Source organism: Alternaria metachromatica, assembly GCF_023757995.1.
Source record: "Alternaria metachromatica strain BMP 0045 chromosome Unknown scaffold_3, whole genome shotgun sequence".
NCBI classification, from domain to species: Eukaryota; Fungi; Ascomycota; class Dothideomycetes; order Pleosporales; family Pleosporaceae; genus Alternaria; species Alternaria metachromatica.
In genome coordinates, this window is record NW_026055494.1 from 343,475 (window position 1) to 362,631 (window position 19,157).

Sequence of the window (19,157 nt, forward strand, 5' to 3'; positions counted from 1 at the left end):
GGTAGGGGTAGCCTTTGCCGTAATGGACGTGAAGGAGGCGCGAGTCTCGCTATCAAAACAACGTCTCCGCCGAGCTCCCTCCGTCTCCTCTACCTTGCCCCCACCCACAACAGCACCACACTCGACAGCTTTCTCCTTTTGGCGGAGATGTTGGCGAGGGTTGTGTAAAGGTCACCCGCTTTTGTCTTTCTTGGATACTCGCCGCCTTGTGCAGTATCGCTTCTTCTTTTTGGTTATACCAATAACTACCACATCTTTTGGCAGCGCCGCAATCAGGAGAGCCACCACCGCAGCAGCTTCGCTCACGCCCTGCGTGCAACCTTTGCTTGCTCTCCTCGCAGCGACTTTCGCAGCCGACGGCAGTATGCCGCTTTTCGATCAGGATCCCAACGGCGGCGGCCGCAACTCGCGAGCCTCCAACGTCTCTGCCATGAGCCGAGCATCAGGTAAACCCGTATCGCGGGCACCCAGTGCAGACCTTCAACCTCTGAACCGCGGCGTCACGTCCATGCTCCGCACCGAGACCGAGATAGGCGACGTTAGCATCGGCCGTCCTAAGTTCGACGACTTGTCTGCCATGAGCAACGCACCACGTCCGCTGCGTTCGCGCGCGACCAGCAGGATGTCGCAAGTTTCTTCCACGTCCAACACTTCCAGTCGGGGCAGCAAGCAGCACTTCCGTTCCTACCCCTCCTCGTCTTCTGCACCGCGCCAGCCAATGCAACACCATGGGCCCGTGTATAATGCCGACACGCTGTCTCCAACGATGATGAACGCCACCGGATCATCGCCTTTCAACAACCGAAGAGATAACCGCGACAGGGACGCGCATCGCTCGCACTCGATGACGAATACCGTACAGCCCCCAGCGTACGGCCTCTCCAGCAACAGATCTATTCCCAGCTTGCGTCCTCGGCCAGCGTCCCGATCTTCGAACCCAAGCCCATACTATGCACACCCCGCCGGGGGTGGTTCCAGGCAGCCTGTTCCATACTCGCGATCGGTCCAGTCCGCCCTGAGCGACGACAGCGGAGTACACTTCCAAGGGCCGCGGAGCTACGACGGTCAGCGACTGCCCTATGCTGGCCACGCACAAGGCTACGGCAACCCAGGATACACAAATCATACGTATCGGCAGCAGCATGCTGGACAAGGACAAGACCAACGAGGCTTCAACACCCGACAGGGCCCCGGGCAGATGAGGACCAAGAATCCAGCTTCTCGGTCGACGATGAGCCTTGAAGATCCCCCCGTGGAAGACGACGACTTTCCTCCCTACCACGCGGCTTTCGGACAACTCGTGTCTCGCAGGATGACAGGCAACTCCGCCCGCGAGCCTCGTTCAGAAGATCGAAGAGAGCGCAGGCGTCAGGATGAACATCAGCCACCTTTACCAGCCGATCACCGCCAACGGATCGCTGCTGAACAAGCTCGTCTCAAGAGGTCTGCGCCTGCTTCCATGTCCAGTTTTAACACAAACTTGCGTACCGAATCAGAGCCGCCATCGTCCGACATGACAATGCCATCAACTCCGAAAGATGGTAGCTCCATGGAAGTGCACCGAAACCTCGATAGAAACAAGGTCTTCAAAGCCGCCAACCCGAACCGCCTTGTTATTCAGGAAGAGTATCCTTCAGTACCATACTACAACACGAGTGACCAGCTCGGACCTGTGGCGTCTGCGGACCCAGGGACGGATGCTGATCCCGACGGCTTCATAGACCGAAAGATAACCACTGTCGAGCAGTCTCGTCAGGCTGGGGCGACATTGAAGAGTGATTCTTTTTTAGGACAAGAGGCACGACCAATGTCGATGGAGGTCGTGTCTCCCCACCTAGACAACATCGCTACCATTACCGTGAGAACTTGCGAAAAGACCTCGATTCCGATCTTGAACGTGAACGCGAAGCCGAGCGCAAAGCCCGGAAGCATTCGCGAAAGCGACATTGCGGAACTCCCAGCGTCCCCCGTAGCTCACCGCATCACAAGGAATTTGATCCTAAGAGGTCTGGAGGCTTCAACGACGGGCGATATCCAGTCTTCGATGGAGTTAGTAACCTCTTCGGGGCCATCTCCCTCGCTCCCGAGCAAGCCTCCATCTCCGTCAAGAAAGTCCCCCGTTCCAAGGTCTCCGAGACAACCCTCAAGGCCAAAGTCTCCAACACTACAATCAAGGCCAAAGTCTCCGATACCACTATCAAGGCCAAAGTCCCCGACACCGCAATCACTGACGACGTCTCCGACACCGCAGTCGCCGACAAAGTCGCTGGCAACACGGTCGCTGACACCAAGGTCGCTGACTCCGGGGCCTCTGCCGCTGTCGAAGACCAATGAGGTCACCCATTCGTGTGATATACCTGTTAAGAAATACTTTGTATCTGATATACCTCGTGGGGCCGTATTGCATTCGGCAGACCGCGGAGAAAACCGCCACAGTATCTTATCGCAGACTGGATCTAGCATCCTCGACTCGTCCACTCTTGAATTCGCAGTCCAGCATTCCATACCAACGGCCAATAGCGGTGGCTTCCAAAACGAGCCCGGTGTCAAAACTCATGCTACCACGAACATGTCTCTCAGTCCTGGTAATAGTACCGGCGATGGTATGTCGGATGTTCTTGCAGGATATCAGGGATCTGATTATAAGAACGAGACCGACGCTTTGGTACGAACCGAGACGGCCAACGAGAGCAGGTATGAGGAGCACACAGATGCTTCAACAGAAAATGACATGAAGCCGCTGCCTCTTGCCCTTCGATCCAGAAGTAGCCACGCACAAGGGTCGTCCGATGAGCTGTCCTTCAAGTCTTGTACCGATCTGCCAGATGTCTCTTCAGGCTTGATACCATCCGAGCCAGGGAAAGAAGACATCAAAGCGTCTTCCACATCCGCCATTGACTTTGCGCCGCAGCGAGATACGGTATCGAAAAAAGCAGACACTCACTCTTTTGCGACTGGTGTGCACCCTATCCGTGCTAGTTTCGCAGCTCCGCCTCGACTCCAAACGTCCAACCTAGGAACGGTGGTCTTGAATCAGGGCAGGACGATTGTGGAGGCACCCTTGTCCAAGCCCTCTTCTGCTGTGCTTCGCAAACAGCCTCCTATACCGCGTCGAGAATCCAGCTTTTCTATCGTAGCGAGCAAATTGCGGACTAGCTCCAAGCAGAGCATGAAGCAAGGCTCGATATCGGTATCTGGTTCGTCATCCACGCTGGGCACTACGCACCAGGGGCCAGCGGTACCGCCCCGAGAGTCAAGCACTTCCAAGGAGGCTCAACGTGTGCACGCCGCAGTCTCGTTTTTGATGCGTCCACTACCGTTGCGCTTTGCCAGGTCTCGGAAGTATACTGACCAAGAGGAGCTACCGAAGTCAGATGAGACGGTCCCATCTGCTTCCAGTTCGAGTCAAGACACGGACGGCGTCATCAGTCTCAATGAGATGACCAGTTCACCGCCGCCCGCCATGGAGGTAAAGAAGACGCCGCAAGCACCGTCGACCAGGCCAAAAGGTGTACCTGTTGCGAAGACGCGAGCTATCAGCTTCGACACTCCGAAAGCTTGCGACCCATCCAAGATGCCCGGTAGTAGCCCGGCTCCTGTTGCGCAACCAATCGACAGCCCGGTTCCTGCGATTTTGGAGCCCTCCTCTGTGTACTCGATCCATGACATCTCCTCAGGCTCATGTGTAGACTCCGCGGATGGACTTCCGGTAGCCCAAGAGCCTGGCCATCGTGACAGCCAGACTACGACACACCTCGATTGGAATGGATATAGGCCTTCCTCCCACGGTGGTGGCCTCCAGCAGGTGTCGCTACGCCCTCTGAGCGGTGTTGGAAATCTTTCGAATTCTTTGGGATCTGGTCCTTTGTCCAACATCCAAGAGAATACTACGACCGACCTCAGATTATCCGGATATAGGTATCCTGGCCCTACGCGTTATCTGCCTGACCTGAAGGAGGAGTCGCATGAAGACTCGAGCCTCAACACGAGTGCCAGCAACCTGAAGAGCTCGAGTTACCGCTTTCCGTTCGGCGCGCCGTCGGGGGTCAGGGCTTCGGGAGAGGAACCGATCAACTTCTCGGGAAGGTCGTCTATAGCGTCGCATCGTCGGAGTGCTGTTGGTAGCAACGTGGGCAGCGCGCTCGGACAGGCACACGGTTTGCCTTCGATGCGGTTTAGTCGGATGAATCTGTTTGATGGTTTGACCGAGGACCTTGGCCTTCGCTACTCAAGGTCAATGGAAGAGGTGCCCAATGCGTCGCAGAGGGTGAGCAGAGGTAGTCCGCGGCCTGCATCAGCCGGTGATGTCACGGACCTGCGCCTTTCTCTCGCCGAATTGAATGAAGCAGAGCGCTCAGGGTTGTCAATGCAGCCTACCGCCGTGTTGAACTTGTTCGCGATGCACCGTGCTCGTTCACCGGAGCTCATGGCAGAGATTGAGCGGCTGACTATACCTTCTGTCGGGGGGCTTACCCAGCGCCTCTCGGAGATCTTCCCGTCGTTGAGAGAATACTACAAGTGCGGCGAGCCAGCCGAGTTTCCGATTGAGGAGGAGATGGAGAAGCACGCATTGGAGGAGATCCATGAGATCCATCCGACGCAGAAGCGCTCGTCTGCTCGACTTCGCCCCATGCGTGGCGTCTCGCACATGGTTGTTATCGAGGACGATCTGTATGATGAGATCACAAGCAAGGAGAGGGGATGTGGCAGTCCAGGCCGTCCCGACGATGGAGTTGGTGTAAACGGCGCTAGCGAGGCAGACTCAAATACAGGCAGCTCCCCCAAGGACGACGACGCACCGAGCACACCAACACACAACAAGACGACTCCGCTCTCAGAGCTGCGAGTCCCATCACCAGCTGTTCTCCGTCCGCGCTCACACACTGTCGGCCCTCAAGAGCTCCGCATCTCAGGGGACTCCGCTCTTTCCGTAAGAAGGTCTCTCAGATCGTTTGTTTCTACGCCCACAGTAACCGAGACGCGTCCCTGGAATTCAGACAAGAATTATCCCTGGGCGACGTCAACAAACCCCGCTATTGACATCTCCCTTCCTCGTCCAGCTGCTGCGAGACACTCTCCTCACCCAGGCCCTTCCCACCTCCGCAACAGACTCTCTGACGCGTCTACCACAAGCTCCTTCTCGACAGCGCAGACAGCCACAGCTTCCCCGTTCGGATCACCGGCCGATAGCACCGCACACGCGCGTCATCACCGCTTCAGCACCTTTGGCCGCAACAGCGACCAGCCACACGCAGTCGGTGAACGCTACCCCACCTCTGCCCTGTCACCTCCTACAGCTATCTTCCGCGACCACCTGTCAGCCTCTGACACTTCTGACGACGAGCACTACGACACCACACGCAAGACTAGGCTCTCGCTCCGCAAGCGCTTTTCGTCAACTCGCAAAGCTACGCTTGACAGCCAATCAAACACTCGAGCTGGTCGAAGCAAGACCAACGCACAAGACCTCGCCTCGCCCGAGTCGACCAAGCAGTCAACCACCTCACTCCTCCAAGATCGTGCAGGTGAAGCTCAAGCTTTCACGTCATCTACCACCGCCAACCGCCATACCTTCCGTGACGCGGAGGGCATGAGAGCAGTTGACTACCGCAAACACCGCATCATCGACCGCCTCAAGACCTGGTGGCACAAGGGCTCGCACCTGATCCGTCAACTTTCGAACCGAAAACACTAAACTAGCACAAGTCTCTCGACTGTCTAGCCATCATGTCTGACACCCCTCCTCAACCCCTCTTCGCCCTCGGACCGAACAACACTTTCCGCTACATCGAGCGTCGCGTGTTCCCCTCGGTTCCTCCCGCAAACCCCCCTACCTCACCCCCTGCCCCCACCAACACCCCTGTCAACACCAACGGCAATGGCAACACCAACGGCAACGGCAATGGCACCGGTTAAGAGAATTTGGTAGTTCTTCATGGTTTCTCTTCACTTTTCACTCTTTTCATGATGCATGTACTATAATATGGGAAGGATTCACGGAGATATGACAAACGGTCATCAAAGTTCATAGCTAGCTAAGTAGCACACGATAGTAAAACTGGTTCTGTAATTATTAAGTACTTATGATATGTGATGTCTGTGAGGTCTTGGTAGTCACCTGAACACCTCAACGTCTTGATGTCTGTATATGGTGATGATGCTGAAGTCTGCAAACCTGTTTTTATCGTCGAGACTTACTGTTGTATAACGATGCGACATCTTCCTGGCTCTGCTGTGACACCTGCGATAGGCAGGTACGCAGGGTGATGTGGGCCTTAGGGTCTCTCATGGCATCACGATAAGCCAACACTCAAGGCATTGAAGTTTGACAGGCTACTATTTGGAAACTTCTCTGAACCTCGAGAGTGCGTTGTGGTCTGCAAAGTGAAGTCGGGGTAAAGAGATAAAATGATGTGCGTTGACTGGAATGTCGCTTCCAACGTTATGACGCACTTGCTGAACAAAGAATGTTTGCACGTGCGTGACGACAGAACGTTACACGATGGCCAAGCACAGGCTCATAGCACTGTCTGTGCAAAGGTACAGCTTACTCATCGGTAAAGTCTACAGTTTACAAGTACCTACGTATCCCCCGGGGCACCTGTTCGCCGATGACATTCGTGCAGCCCTTGGTGAGGTTTATGGATACATATCTCCCCCAGTTGACACCATTATCCAGATTCTAAGCTCAGGGCGCGCATAAGGTTCGTAGAAGCTTCGAAGCTGTCATTGATTGTAGAACCCAGGTGACTCTGAAGCCAGCTGTGAGCCTCAGCTGCTCAAGAGGACTCATGAGCCAGTCATGGTTACATGTTGGAGACCTTTGTGCAGTCGCTCGGAGCGTCTTGAAGCGGATGCTCATATAGTCATAACTTTATATGACAGCATGTCAGTGAAGACTCATAGATCAAAACTATAAATTCGGCGCCTTCTCTCCTGCTCCTCACACATCTCTACTTATCAGTCTATCACACTATCCACTCCAGTACCCAGTACCATATATACTTCTATCAAATTCCACCGCCCTTCAAGATGCAAGCACCCGACCAGTATCACAAAGAAGCGTGCTTAAAGCTCATGGACGAAATGGAGGACTGGTTCCCCGACAGTGCCCCTGATTGCTGCATCGCCAACAAAGTGACTAACGTTATCTCTTCCCGCGAACTTGAGATAGCCTTGTTAGCTATGTGGAAGCCAGCGGAACCTTCCCAGCAAGAAGTGTTCCAGGACGTGAACATGCGCAATAACGACCTCTACACTGCTCTGAGACGCCTAGCAAGTGAACTGGGCACGGACAGTGCCGCGAAGGATTGGAGACATAGAGTGGTCTTCTGGTTTGCCAAATGTGAGTCTGGGCTTACATATTCCAGACATGAGTCTAACGCATTTTGTTCCATTTAGTCGATTCAACCGCGCACGTTGCTGAGAATTTGGGATGGGATGATGCACCGGGCGGTACTGATTTCATTATGGTGAATGGTGTATGAAATGCTGCCGGCGCGACTCCCAATAATTCAGGGTAAACTCCTAGAGTTACAAACTGTGTTATACAGTGGTGGTTGTTTGTCACAGGTAGTCGGCATGCGGACCTTAGGGCGGGGTGGATATTTGGTCGATCAGTGTTGCCGTTGATAGTTTGTTGCCAGCTATGAAAACATCAGCAGACTATCGGACTGTCTCCAGCTATCCTGCTCTCTCATCTTTTCCTTGTGCACTACACAATTGTTGTAACCAAACGAACCTTTGTCGTTTTTGTATTGGCCCCGAGCCGGCTTTGGGGATAAGTAGAGAAGCACATGTCGAGCTGTACGACGAGAAGCGTTTTATCAAAGCTCAACTGCGATAGGTTCATCTATCCACAGGCTCACGTGAAGTCTATATATTGGGTCAACTGACCTCCAGTTCCTTGACGCACTCTATGGGAAGGTTGTCTACCTAGTCATGCGTTCACCGCACGCCGTGCTATCGCGAACTTACAGACGACTATATATCCCGCACTTGCTGTGTCCCACTTCTTACGTGTCTACCCAAGTTCAAGATGTCTGTGACCGACCATAACCTAAAAGAATCATGTCACAGTATTATGCGCGACTGGGACATATGGTTCTACGAAGGTTGCGACCCAGCTTTTGTAGAAGCCAGGCCCACCTATCTCGCATCCTCGGAAGACCGCCAGGTCGCCTTGCTAGCCATGTATAAGCCAGACGCCTTTCCTCAAGGCGACGGAGTACATGTAAACATGAGAAGTCCGAAGCTGAAGGACGCTTTAGATGACCTGGCAAGAGAGCATGGTTTAGTAGGTTGTTTAAGACATCCACGGCACCAAATCGCGTTTTGGTTTTGCAGATGTGAGTCTGATATGTGCAATTTGAGCGCGAATGACCCAAGCAGAGCTCTAATCTTTTGTTATCCATAGTGGCAGACTACGAAGCGGGCGATAGGATGGGATGGGACGACTTACCACTCGGCGTTATTCTCCTTGATGGTCTAATTCTACTCGGCCCTCCTGAGAGTGCTGGCTTGTGAAAGGCACAGATGAAGGTTGGGATATCGTGGTTGAGCTAAAGAGTGGCGGGTACGCGTTTTATACGTGAATGATTTGTGGAACATACAGACGATAAGACTCCCATTCAAGAAGGGTGCAACTCTTGTCGGTGGGCCTTTGTCAGTGGCACGTATTGGTCGACCATACAAGCATCTTTTAGCTCTCTGGCTCATGCCTTCTTTGTTCTGTGGACTGCATATTGTGACGGCTGTCGTTGATAGCCCGTAGAAGCCTCTCACGGTCAAAGTCACATCCCAATGCAATGCGCAGTCATGTCTGAATCATTTCATTTCGTGTATGTCCAGCTTCGAGAGCTGTTTCATAGCCACACGTCTGTTCAGACCGTTGACACTCCTTTTATAATCTTTTTGTGGACCAAGCCCTTATGCGGCGATGGTAACCTCAACCTCGACACCGGCCTCGATGTTGATGATGATCTGCTTGACAACCTCGGTGGGAGCGTGGAGGTCGATGAGGCCTAAGTCCACAATTAGCTGCTGTCCGGTCGACTGTCTGGAGTGGTATGCACTTACGCTTGTGGATGCGCATCTCGTAGGTGTCCCAGGTCTTGGAACCCTCACCGCAAGGAGTCTTACGGGTGGTGATCTTCAAGTGCTTGGTGGGCAGGCGGACGGGGCCCTTGACGCGGAGCTCCTTGTTCTTGGCACGGTCGATGAGCTCCTGGCAGACCTTCTCGAGGCTCTTGACGTTGCGGGAGGTGAGGGTGATGCGGATCTGAACGCGCAGTCAGTACACAGCCTCGTGTGCATAGAATACATGGCGACGTACCTTGTGGATCTTGGGGCCCTCGCCGAAGTCCTTCTCGCCCTTGTTGTAAGACATCTTGTCGGATTGGAGTGTGGTGTTGTTGTAGGTTCTGAGTTAGATTCCAGTCACGACCTGGATCCTTGATCGCGGTAATGTGATGACTGGGGTGGCGTTAAAATTTGCGACGGCGTTCGGAGTCGTCAAGTTCTTCGCGATGCGCATTTTCGATCTGTGGGCGATGCGCGCCAAGATTGCGGACGCTAGTGCCGTAACTGGTATCGCTCCCTTTTGATCGCTCGGCAGGCGGGCCCATGAGCCATCATGACTGCATGACTGCAGACAAACAACAGAAATTGAACCTTTTAAACACTTCGAGCGTTACACATACTGTGCACTGTACCTCTGAGCCCGGCCTTGGATTTCGTCTTTCAACGTCACCAACAGAGATGTCGCTACCCCACTTCGCGCCATTCCCAGACGCAAAAGTCAGAAAGAGCATACTGCCCGACGAATGGCAGTTGTACCTGGATTCGTGGGCTTCGCTATCTGAGCTCTATCTGAGATTAGAGGACCAAAAGTTCTCGGAGGCGACCAAAGAGGAGAGCTCTCTCACGCAGTTTCTCCTGTCTTTCTTTCATGAACTGGCCCTGGACGATGAGCTAGCAGCTAAAGTTGCGTCATTACGAAAGAAAACTTTCTTTTTATTACACAGAATTCTTTCCAAAGAAGAGATACCCACTCCATTGCTCAGCTGGTCAGCCCTATCTGACATCTGTCATGCGTATCCAAAGAGCGAGCAGTTCCGTACGCTCTTGCAAGGGTCATGGAAGCGAAAGGGTGCGGCAATCGAGAAGTCGTTACAGACAGCGAAAACGTCTCTAATCCGGAACTTGGAATCAAAGCGACCGGAAGAGGCCGAAAAGACACTTGATCGGATCGCACCTCTTCTCAGAGCCTCGGCAGATGCCAGCGTGTTCATGCTCACAGGGTCCGACTTCCTTGACTCTCTGCTCTCCGCATACCCACAAGTACCGAAATCAATGCAGAAGAAGCTGGTTACGACTGCATATCTTGGCCTGACAGCCGCATTAGAAGGACCAAAGTCGAATTACTCATTGCTCTCCGATCACCTGTACAGCCTAAAATCCAGTGAGGAGCAAGATCAGAAGAAGGAGCCTGGCAAGAAGACATTGGTTGCTGATCTTGTCACCAACACACCGCTACTGGAAAAGATAAGAGAAAAAGCTACTACTCCGGAAGCAACAAGAGTGAAGAATACTGCAGCATCGTTGAGCGCATTTCGGCAGTCTAGTCTAGCTCGGCCGAAGAGGTTGATTCGACGAAAGGTAGACAAAGGCAAAGCAGCAGCAGATCAAGATAGCTATGGCCACGGAGCATTCACCGGCGAGATACACGTCCACCGGATGAGTATGATTAGCCAGATCCAGGATCTCTTTCCAGACCTGGGTGCAGGCTTCATTGTCAAGTGCTTGGATGAGTACAACGACGACATCGAGCAGGTTACCGCACATCTTTTGGAAGATTCGTTACCGCCACACCTAATCGAGGCTGATCGGAGCGAGAAACTGTAAGCACTTCCACTTGAGCTTCTGCTATCATAGCTTTGATCAAACATACTAACCTATACTAGACCCACACCGACAACAGCCTCACAGCCAATGCCACCACCGAGATCAAGCCAACACCTCCCAGAACGGCGCAACGTATTTGACGACGACGAATTCGACAGGCTTGCAGTTGACACATCGCGATTCCACATTGGTCGCAGAGGTCAGGATTCGACTGCCGATAAAATCTTGTCCGACCGCAGTAAAGCGCCCGCCAAATCCGCAATCATGGCTGCGCTGGCTGCCTTTGATTCAGATGACGACGAGCGGGATGACACGTACGATGCAGAAGACGTTGGCGCATCTGTCGACACTGCCGCACACGGACCTGGCGAGGATGCCGACTTGGGCGACAAGAATGAAGAAGCCCTATTCCGCGCTTACACCATGACACCTGAGCTGTTCGGTCGTGAGTCGGAGACAAGGCGGGGTAAAGCTCGAACAGCCCTCAAGAGCGAAACTGGTATGACCGACGAAGCAATCGAAGGCTGGGCCATCATGATGGGGCGCAATCCTCGCGCACTGCGGCGGCTCGAAGCGAAGTTTTCCAATTTCCAGGGTCAGCAGCGAGAGCTTCAATCAACAGCATGGCGGGACAGCCCTGCAGGATCTGGCGACGAAGCGAGTGGTGATGGGCAAGGGGGTCGCGGCGGCAGAGGAAGAGGCAGAGGGCGCGGACGTGGTGGCCCAGGTGGTGGACGAGGTGGTGCCAGCGTCGCAGGTCCTGCTGACGACAAAGGTACGCAAATATCACGGCAGCGCAAGGAGGCCAACAAGGGCTCAAGTGCGAACCATAACCGGAAAGCTCAACGAGGCAAGAAGATGGCCCGAGCAGGTTTCCCGGCAAGTTGAGGGGACATACTGTTCACTCAGGTCAGGAAGCAACAGTTTATCCTTTGCATTCAGAAATATATCTACACATCTCAGACGAGGCTGCAGCCGTACCTTGAATGCAAAAAGCGTAGTAGCATCACCATAACCTAACGATATCGGGATCAACCACCCTATCGCCCAACCCCGCATCTTTACCCAAAAAGTCACCCAAGCCACGCAACCCTATCCCCTATCATTCCATCCCCTCTCCCAAAAAAAAAGGCGCGTAGCTAAGAAGCTCTCCGACGGGGAATCGACTGTTTGCATGATTAGGTCAAAGCTGAAGACACTCCTGAATAGGTAGTACATACACCCCGGTCTCCCGCGCTTGTAAACACTTCGTGAACATTTGACAAGCGGAAATCATGACCACTAGACCATCGAAGATGTTGCTGTTACCGTCACATGACGTAAGCAGATGGATATGTGTGTTTGATGAGAGAAAGCCCAAATGATGCATCTATATTTCCTGAAATCATGGTTTTGAGGGGGTTTGGCCTGGGTAGCAAGTATCACGCGGTCAACACCAACGGTTGGGATGCGGGGTAGGCTCGTGGTGCCATGTGGTGATGGCACCCGGGCTTACCGGATATCAGTCAGCCAGTTGGGGGGCGCAGGGTCGTGGATGGGACTTGCATGGCTGGGTTTTGTGGCTGGGAATTTTAGTCGGCTGATGTGGGAAACTTCAAAAACGCGTGCGCGACTGCGCGGCATGCTGGAATGAGACGCGACGACGACATACAAACGTTCGGCGGAAATCATAGAAAGCATCGTAGGGCACTCAAGCGTGTTCTCTGTTTTTTTGTAACGCGAGAGGCAAACATTGGCCCCTTTAACCGCTTCCGTGCGTGCCAAAACGCTGATTCGCTTAGGTCTTTGGGCGTAGTTCGCGCGCAAGGGGCCTGCGCAGTACTCCCTGAAGGTGTCCTCAGCAACTCCCCACCTATGCATCGCATCACATCGCATCACATCGCATCACACATTGGACTCATCAAATTAACGGTACCACCATCTATTCAGCGCATTATTTGCGCGGTGTCTTCATGAAGTCGTGATAACCGAGCACCTCTCCACTGAAAGGCCGGTACAGGACGTAGCACCACACCACTACTCAAAGTCGGCGCAAATACCCGTTGTTGTACTTCCACAACTGCTCCAAGCACACCGCAGCAGCAACGTACTTCCAGCTCCTCAACGTGCGGTAGTTCTCCCAACCATCCGTCTCCAGCGCGACCATGAAGCACGCAATGGAGCGCGGCAACGCCTCAGAATCCGCATCCTCGTCCCAGTCTCCATCGCCCATTACTATGCTCTTGATCATGTCGCTGACATCGCGATTGAAGCGTTCTTGAACCTCGAGGTTGGCCTCGCGGACGTAGCGGGATGGTGCACGATCTTTCTTGCCAAGGATGTTACCACTAAACACCTCAAGCTCGGTAAGACGTGAGCCTCGAGACGGACGATGTGTGTCCATGATTTCGAACATGTTCTCTTCGTACGCTTCACGGAGTTGTTCTGCGAAATCCCAATGATGTTCCCATTGTACTCCACGGGTCTCTCGGATCACATATCGCTTGAGTTTCTGCACCAGCGTCTCATCACCCCGGCGATGGTGAGATGTTCGGTAGGCATTCTTCATCTTATCGAAGAACGTCTTTTCGTCGATACGCCGATACAGAACGCCTAGGATCTTTGTGCTTGTGTAGTATGAACTCCTTGGTTTCTCAGCATTTAGCACACTCACTTCGTCGAGCTCGTCGCCCTCAAGCTCCTCGAGTTCAGCTGCGCCCAAGTCGTTGACGATAAGGTTCGATCCTGGCGCCATGAAGTCAGGGCGGATGTGATCAGAACCCGGCGGTATCTGAGTCATTTTGGCAGGAATCCCAGATTTGCCAAAGTCAACGGCATCGGATGCGAGCTTGGCAAGAAGCAGGCAGTCTGCATCTAGAGTGCCAAAAGGAGCCTTATCAGCGCGAATCTTGTGTTTGTTCGAAATCTGTCCCAATCGATCCATGTTCATGTATTCGATAAAGAAGTCAACGATATCGTCGGCAGTTACCGGCCGCCCCAAATCCTTTGCCGGCGTGGATGGATAGTCAGCGGGTTGATAAACGATTCTCGGAATCAATCGAGTGTCGTGGATGATGTGAAAAAGGTCTCCGTCAAGATCACCGCCACTTAGCTTCGAAGGTAGATCCCGCGGACCTTGCTGTGAGAACACGACGCAGTTGTGCAGTGCCCTGAGCGGCGAACCTTCTGGAACGTCGACTGCTTTAACGACCTGAATATCGCCTGGGTGTAGCGCAGGGGCTCTCGTGATGACTATTCGCTCGCCAACGAGTATGGTTCTCTTTAATTTGTCGTTCGTATCGTAATCTTGTAGCGGAATGTAGACCTCGCCCTCTTTCAGAATATTCCATTCGTCCATGATGCCATAAAGGAGGTAGCCGTTCTTGATTGGAATACGCGCGCGATATTTGATATCCCTCAGACTTGACATAGCTGCCACTTCCACAATGTCGGTGAGGAAGCTGTCCGCGTGGAATGATAGACCCATCTCATTCATTCGCCGAAACAGTGACGGGACTCTCGCGAGATCACCCGAGTGGAAGTACTCTAGCAGCCTTGTTAGCACATATAATCATACGTTCGGGAAGCAGTTCACGGCGATGCCGCCGGGTATGAGGAAACAAACATCCTTTCAGGCCGCACAGTGTGTACTAGAGATTCGGAACTTACCGAGAAGGCTAGCTGCGTTCAGAGGATGCTCCGTCATGAGTTTCAGTTCTGTGACAGCTTCATCTTGGACAGCCATGAAGTTTTCCGCAGGTATACGTAAATCCTCGAGAATCTTGATGAACTGGTGGTTCAGATACACTCTGAGAGGCTTGTAGGCAGCTCCACAGATTTCCAAATCCCTCCACTCTTCTTTGGCGACGTATTTGGTCATACTCTTTCGGGCGTGCAGTTGCTCACCTTGTAATGCAGTATCTAGTGATAGTACGCCCTTCGCACCTCTGAATCGGATCTGAAGCACCGTCGGCCTGAGTGATCTACGGTCCGGCTGGAAGGCGTTCCAAACTTTTTGGAAGAGGTCTAACGACAAGGTTCCGCAGCCGTCACTGAATGTGCGGTTGTTTCTCGTGACGTCGTCCTTCATTTCGTTTACATAGGCGGTTTTTGAGATTGGCACAGAGAATGTTGTATCTAAATGTCGACGAACAACGTCAGCATACACTTCACATACATTTTGTACCGGATTGCACCCTACCGGAGAACGCCTGCCCTATCCTGGCCGCGCACTTTGCGGCGCAATGAATCTGAGAAAAGTCACCCAAATCGCGAATGCTCAATGAAGTCAGTACATGTCCAACACGCAATTCGTGCGTACTTACACATCTCTTGCACAGACGATAATGCCATCTTTCTTGAAAGGAGCCATGAACCAAGCTTCATGAGTACGGAGTGACGCATGGGAAAAGCCGAGAAATTGGAATGTATGTCCGGCAACCGTGATACCCGTTCGAAGTACACCTCGAAAGCGTTCGTAGACTCTCTCTTGCGATGCCCGTGGGTCATGGAATACCGGCAACTCGTCCTCATCTGCGAAGAACACGCGCATGAAGAACTGGGTGTGGGTTTTGTACTTCCTCAATATACGATTGGAGACGACCCAGTCAGGGCCGCGTAGCAGGATACCTGAAATATGACTTTAGTATTGCAATTTGCAGTATTGGAAGTCTACATACCGGTAGGTGTGACCGTAGCCTTGTATGTTAAGGCGAGGTGATTTTGCTTCTTTTGTTTGACGTCCCAGGTCCGGGAAAGCTCTTCAAGACGTTGACAACATTCGATGCTTTCATCAAGAATGCGCTTGATGGTCTTGATCATAAAGCTTTTCGCTTCGACAGCTGGTGCAGGCGTTGGTATTCGCTTTCCTCTGCGACTGACTGCGTTTGAAGTAAGATCTGCCGCCTTAACCCCCGGTGTAGGCGTTGGTATCCGCTTCCCAAGGAGACGAACTGCGTTTGCGGTGAGTTCTGCACCATGCTTCTCAGCAGCATTTTGTACCACCGGTATCAGTTCCATCATCTTCCACGGGGCGATTGTACCCTCTAGCATAAGCGCTGTCAGTTGGTAACGGATATTGAACGTGAAGGTCTGCGGAAAGGATGGTCCACAGTCGCTAAGCATCTTATTGACGACTGCATACTCGTGTTCAATACTGCCCGTCAAAGCGGTGGGCTCCATGGTCTTCATCCATTTTGTGTTAGGTCCCGCGAAGAAGGGCTTAACAAAGGTCCAAGCAAGATCAACGCTTCGGGTGTCGGAGAAGGCGATCTTGTAGACCATACACAAAGCGGAGTTCATGTCGTGGGATTTACTCAACTTGCATAGCCTCTGTAGCCGGAGAACTGATTTTGGCGGCTTGATGCCGAGTCTCGACAATGCGGCAGAGATGTCGTTCGGTGCTTGCTCACCGGCATACAAGTGTAGATCATTGGTCGATTGAATGTCGTAGAACTTCGGTGGAGACTTGAGGGTGAATGTTATCGTTCCGTGTTGGCCATTGCCGCGAGACGGAACGATGTGCTCTATAGTAGCATAATCAATATCAATTCTGCAATGCCAGTTGAAGGCTTCGGCGGTTTCTGCCCGGAGGTAAATCTGTTTGGGTAAGCAGCCGTACTAACATTGACATATTCAATGTAGAAGATTATACCTACCACTAAAGCATTCTTGCCGAACGTAATGTAACCTTGCCTTTTGTCCTTGAGCTTCTGGTCAAAAACGAGCTTTCCAAGGTGGTCGTAATCCCAGACGCCTGTCATCAGGGTACGGAAAGACAAAGTCGACCCTCCCGGACGCTGAAGTTTCGCGATAGGCGTCGGACTTTTGAATCTTTTGGCCTCTTCTATCTCTTGCTTCTCTCTGAGTGACTTGAGTTGGAGCGGATCTTCCCGACGCTTGTTACTTTGGCGAAAGTCGAGCGGCTGATTTCCAAAATAAAGAGGTTGCAGCGCCTGGCGTCGGCCCTGACTACCGCGTATATCCAGAAATCGATTCCCACTGCTAACGCTCGGTACAGTGAGAATGGCGAAATCATTGTGTTGACTGGAAAACTTTCGAACGTCGAATGCGAACACGTCGACGCTGTGGAGAGCGTCCTGAAGGGTGTAACGTAAGAGGACGTGATTGGCGTCTTTGGGAACCTAATGTTACGGCATCTGGTTAGCGACTGCTTTCCTATTCGCGCCCAGCGGTTACTAGCTAAGGTATTGCTGTGAGCTTACTTTCGGAATATAGATGTCCATCTTGAACGACGGTGTTACCTCGAAAGGCTGGCTCACCAGACGTGTGAGTGATAAGCTTTATTGGCACTCCGAAGTCGCGCGAATTAAGGCAAAAGAGTAGACAATGTGAGGCAGGAAGCTACAGGTCGCTGCGAGCTCGCTGACTGGGGAAGTGGGGATGGCGCTAAGGGGATTGGGCAAGACGCGTTCTCACGTGCGCGTTGCGGGGTTACCTTTCACCTTTGAATCTGAACCACAGCAGACCGCTGATAACAGGCACGTAATTGTACTGTGCTGCTTAGTCAAAACTGCAACCATTGTGGATGTGAGAGAATTCGGCTCTGCTGCCTAGTCCTGTACGACAGTCGCGTAAAAAGGCCCGCATGCGGCGTGTCACCATGCGACAGGTCGCTCTGGAGGAGGGTTTACCAAGACGCATCTCTCCCACAAATGGCAGCGATCATCCCACGCTATTCACGACTCATACAACGCAGCCATCCGCATCTGTACGTATCCCCACGCGGTTACAGGCTCGTACTTCTTCGGCTTCTCTTCATCCCAACAACCTGGCAACGCATCGATAACTGTATCCATATTTGGTGTCGCGAACACAGGGATTGAGTAGCGATCTGGTACTACTATCTCCCTGTCGTTCCGTTTGCCGTCTTCAGTGACCTTTTGAAGGACCGGAGGTAGGCCAACACGATGCACACTGCTTGTCCAACGATCGTTGCTCCATCTCGCCATGAGATCTCCGATGTTGACCAACACAGTGTCCTCGATAGGCTCTGCAGCACGGAAAGTACCTTGGTTCGCAGGTTCCTGTACTTCAAGTCCTCCAACGTTGTCCTGGAATAGCAAAGTGAGCGTGCCAAAGTCGGAATGCGCGTTGATCCTGCTGCGCTCATTGTTGCGTAGCTGTTCGGCGTCGATGGAGGGGTAGTGAAGAAGCCGGAGTTGGAAGAGCGACTGCGAATGGGTCGGAGAGAGGCCTGGTGCTGGAACGTTGAGAGCGATGGAGAGAGCGTCGAGGATGCTGTGGATGAGACTGGCGCACTCGACAAAGTACTTCTCCATGAATGCGCGAAAGCCTGGGAGCTTATCTTCTGGAAGCCAGATATTTGGCTGAGCCTCATCTTTCACGTTGCCAGACTCAAAGGACTCTTTATAATCAGGCGTCTGCCTCTCATTAGCTTAGACCATGGAGAGCGAAGATGAATGCAATTAACCTCCCTCAGCTTGTTCAGCTCATTGATATCATAAACCCCTTGACTAACCTTCTCCACTCCAGGCGCCGAGTATCCACGATGATGACTGCCACCCGGCGGATGCGGAGCCAGCATCTTGGTCTCAAGCGGTAGATCGAAGAATTTCTTTGACCAAGCAAAGCACTCCTCTACCAGCTCCTTCCTCACGCCATGGTTTTTCAGGTAGACAAAGCCCATACCACGAAATGCATCGTCAATCTCCTTGGCGATCTTCTCCTGATCCTCCGCTTCACCGTGCAGGAACGCGCCGAAGTCGACGATAGGTATGCCGCTCATCTCGTCGATGGCGAGAATTAGAAAGTGAGAAGTGGTTGTCAAGCAGAACGAACAGAGAAAGAGGCAGGTGCTGACTCGCGGGTTGCTTCTGCTTTGGGTAGATAGGTAGGAACGGCAAGCACGCAGTAGTACAGCGGCGGGGTCAGGTCATCGGCAATGCGGGGTACGTTCAGTTGTCGCGAGATGCAGTAACGGATCAGCGTGCGTCAGCGCAATGCGTCTGAATTGTGAGGTGTTTCTCGATACATGCTTCTGCTACGGGATGTAAAGGGTTAGAATGCGGCGAAGACTGCTACCAAGCACGTGATGCTTCCTGGAAGCCATCATCAAGAACAGACCAACACCAACCCTAGAATGCTATGCATACCATTTGTCCCATGCCCGGCCTTACGTCCCAAAACGATTTTGATAATCCATCTGTCCCTTGACCGTACCGCCGTACCTGATGCCCTTTGGTTCCACCGTAAGTCCCTTCGCCATCAAGAATCATACACGCCCGCTTCCC

At 52.7% G+C, this 19,157-nt stretch overlaps 5 protein-coding genes and 1 non-coding gene across 6 annotated transcripts; 2 read left to right on the top strand and 4 right to left on the bottom strand.

Moving 5' to 3' along the window:
* Window positions 1–364: 364 nt before the first annotated feature.
* On the top strand, window positions 365–5,695 carry J4E83_001762 (uncharacterized protein; the record flags this gene model as incomplete). The annotated part of the gene is made up of 2 exons (XM_049328716.1): window positions 365–2,049; window positions 2,461–5,695. 2 exons carry the CDS (start codon window positions 365–367, stop codon window positions 5,693–5,695), a joined length of 4,920 nt encoding a protein of 1,639 aa, XP_049191688.1.
* Window positions 5,696–8,928: 3,233 nt separating this feature from the next.
* RPS20 (40S ribosomal protein S20) lies at window positions 8,929–9,388 on the bottom strand (the record flags this gene model as incomplete). The annotated part of the gene is made up of 3 exons (XM_049328717.1): window positions 8,929–9,023; window positions 9,079–9,280; window positions 9,335–9,388. 3 exons carry the CDS (start codon window positions 9,386–9,388, stop codon window positions 8,929–8,931), a joined length of 351 nt encoding a protein of 116 aa, XP_049191689.1.
* A 371-nt stretch (window positions 9,389–9,759) lies between these two features.
* On the top strand, window positions 9,760–11,793 carry J4E83_001764 (uncharacterized protein; the record flags this gene model as incomplete). Its single annotated transcript, XM_049328718.1, has 2 exons — window positions 9,760–10,901; window positions 10,965–11,793. The coding sequence occupies 2 exons, from the start codon at window positions 9,760–9,762 to the stop codon at window positions 11,791–11,793; spliced, it is 1,971 nt and encodes a 656-aa protein (XP_049191690.1).
* A 259-nt stretch (window positions 11,794–12,052) lies between these two features.
* On the bottom strand, window positions 12,053–12,201 carry J4E83_001765. The gene has a single exon. It is a non-coding gene; the product is annotated as a tRNA-Asp (tRNA).
* Window positions 12,202–12,925: 724 nt separating this feature from the next.
* On the bottom strand, window positions 12,926–16,646 carry J4E83_001766 (uncharacterized protein; the record flags this gene model as incomplete). Its single annotated transcript, XM_049328719.1, has 5 exons — window positions 12,926–14,430; window positions 14,554–14,765; window positions 15,210–15,513; window positions 15,564–16,482; window positions 16,542–16,646. The coding sequence occupies 5 exons, from the start codon at window positions 16,644–16,646 to the stop codon at window positions 12,926–12,928; spliced, it is 3,045 nt and encodes a 1,014-aa protein (XP_049191691.1).
* Window positions 16,647–17,582: 936 nt separating this feature from the next.
* On the bottom strand, window positions 17,583–18,652 carry J4E83_001767 (uncharacterized protein; the record flags this gene model as incomplete). Its single annotated transcript, XM_049328720.1, has 2 exons — window positions 17,583–18,287; window positions 18,386–18,652. The coding sequence occupies 2 exons, from the start codon at window positions 18,650–18,652 to the stop codon at window positions 17,583–17,585; spliced, it is 972 nt and encodes a 323-aa protein (XP_049191692.1).
* Between the last annotated feature and the right edge of the window lie 505 nt (window positions 18,653–19,157).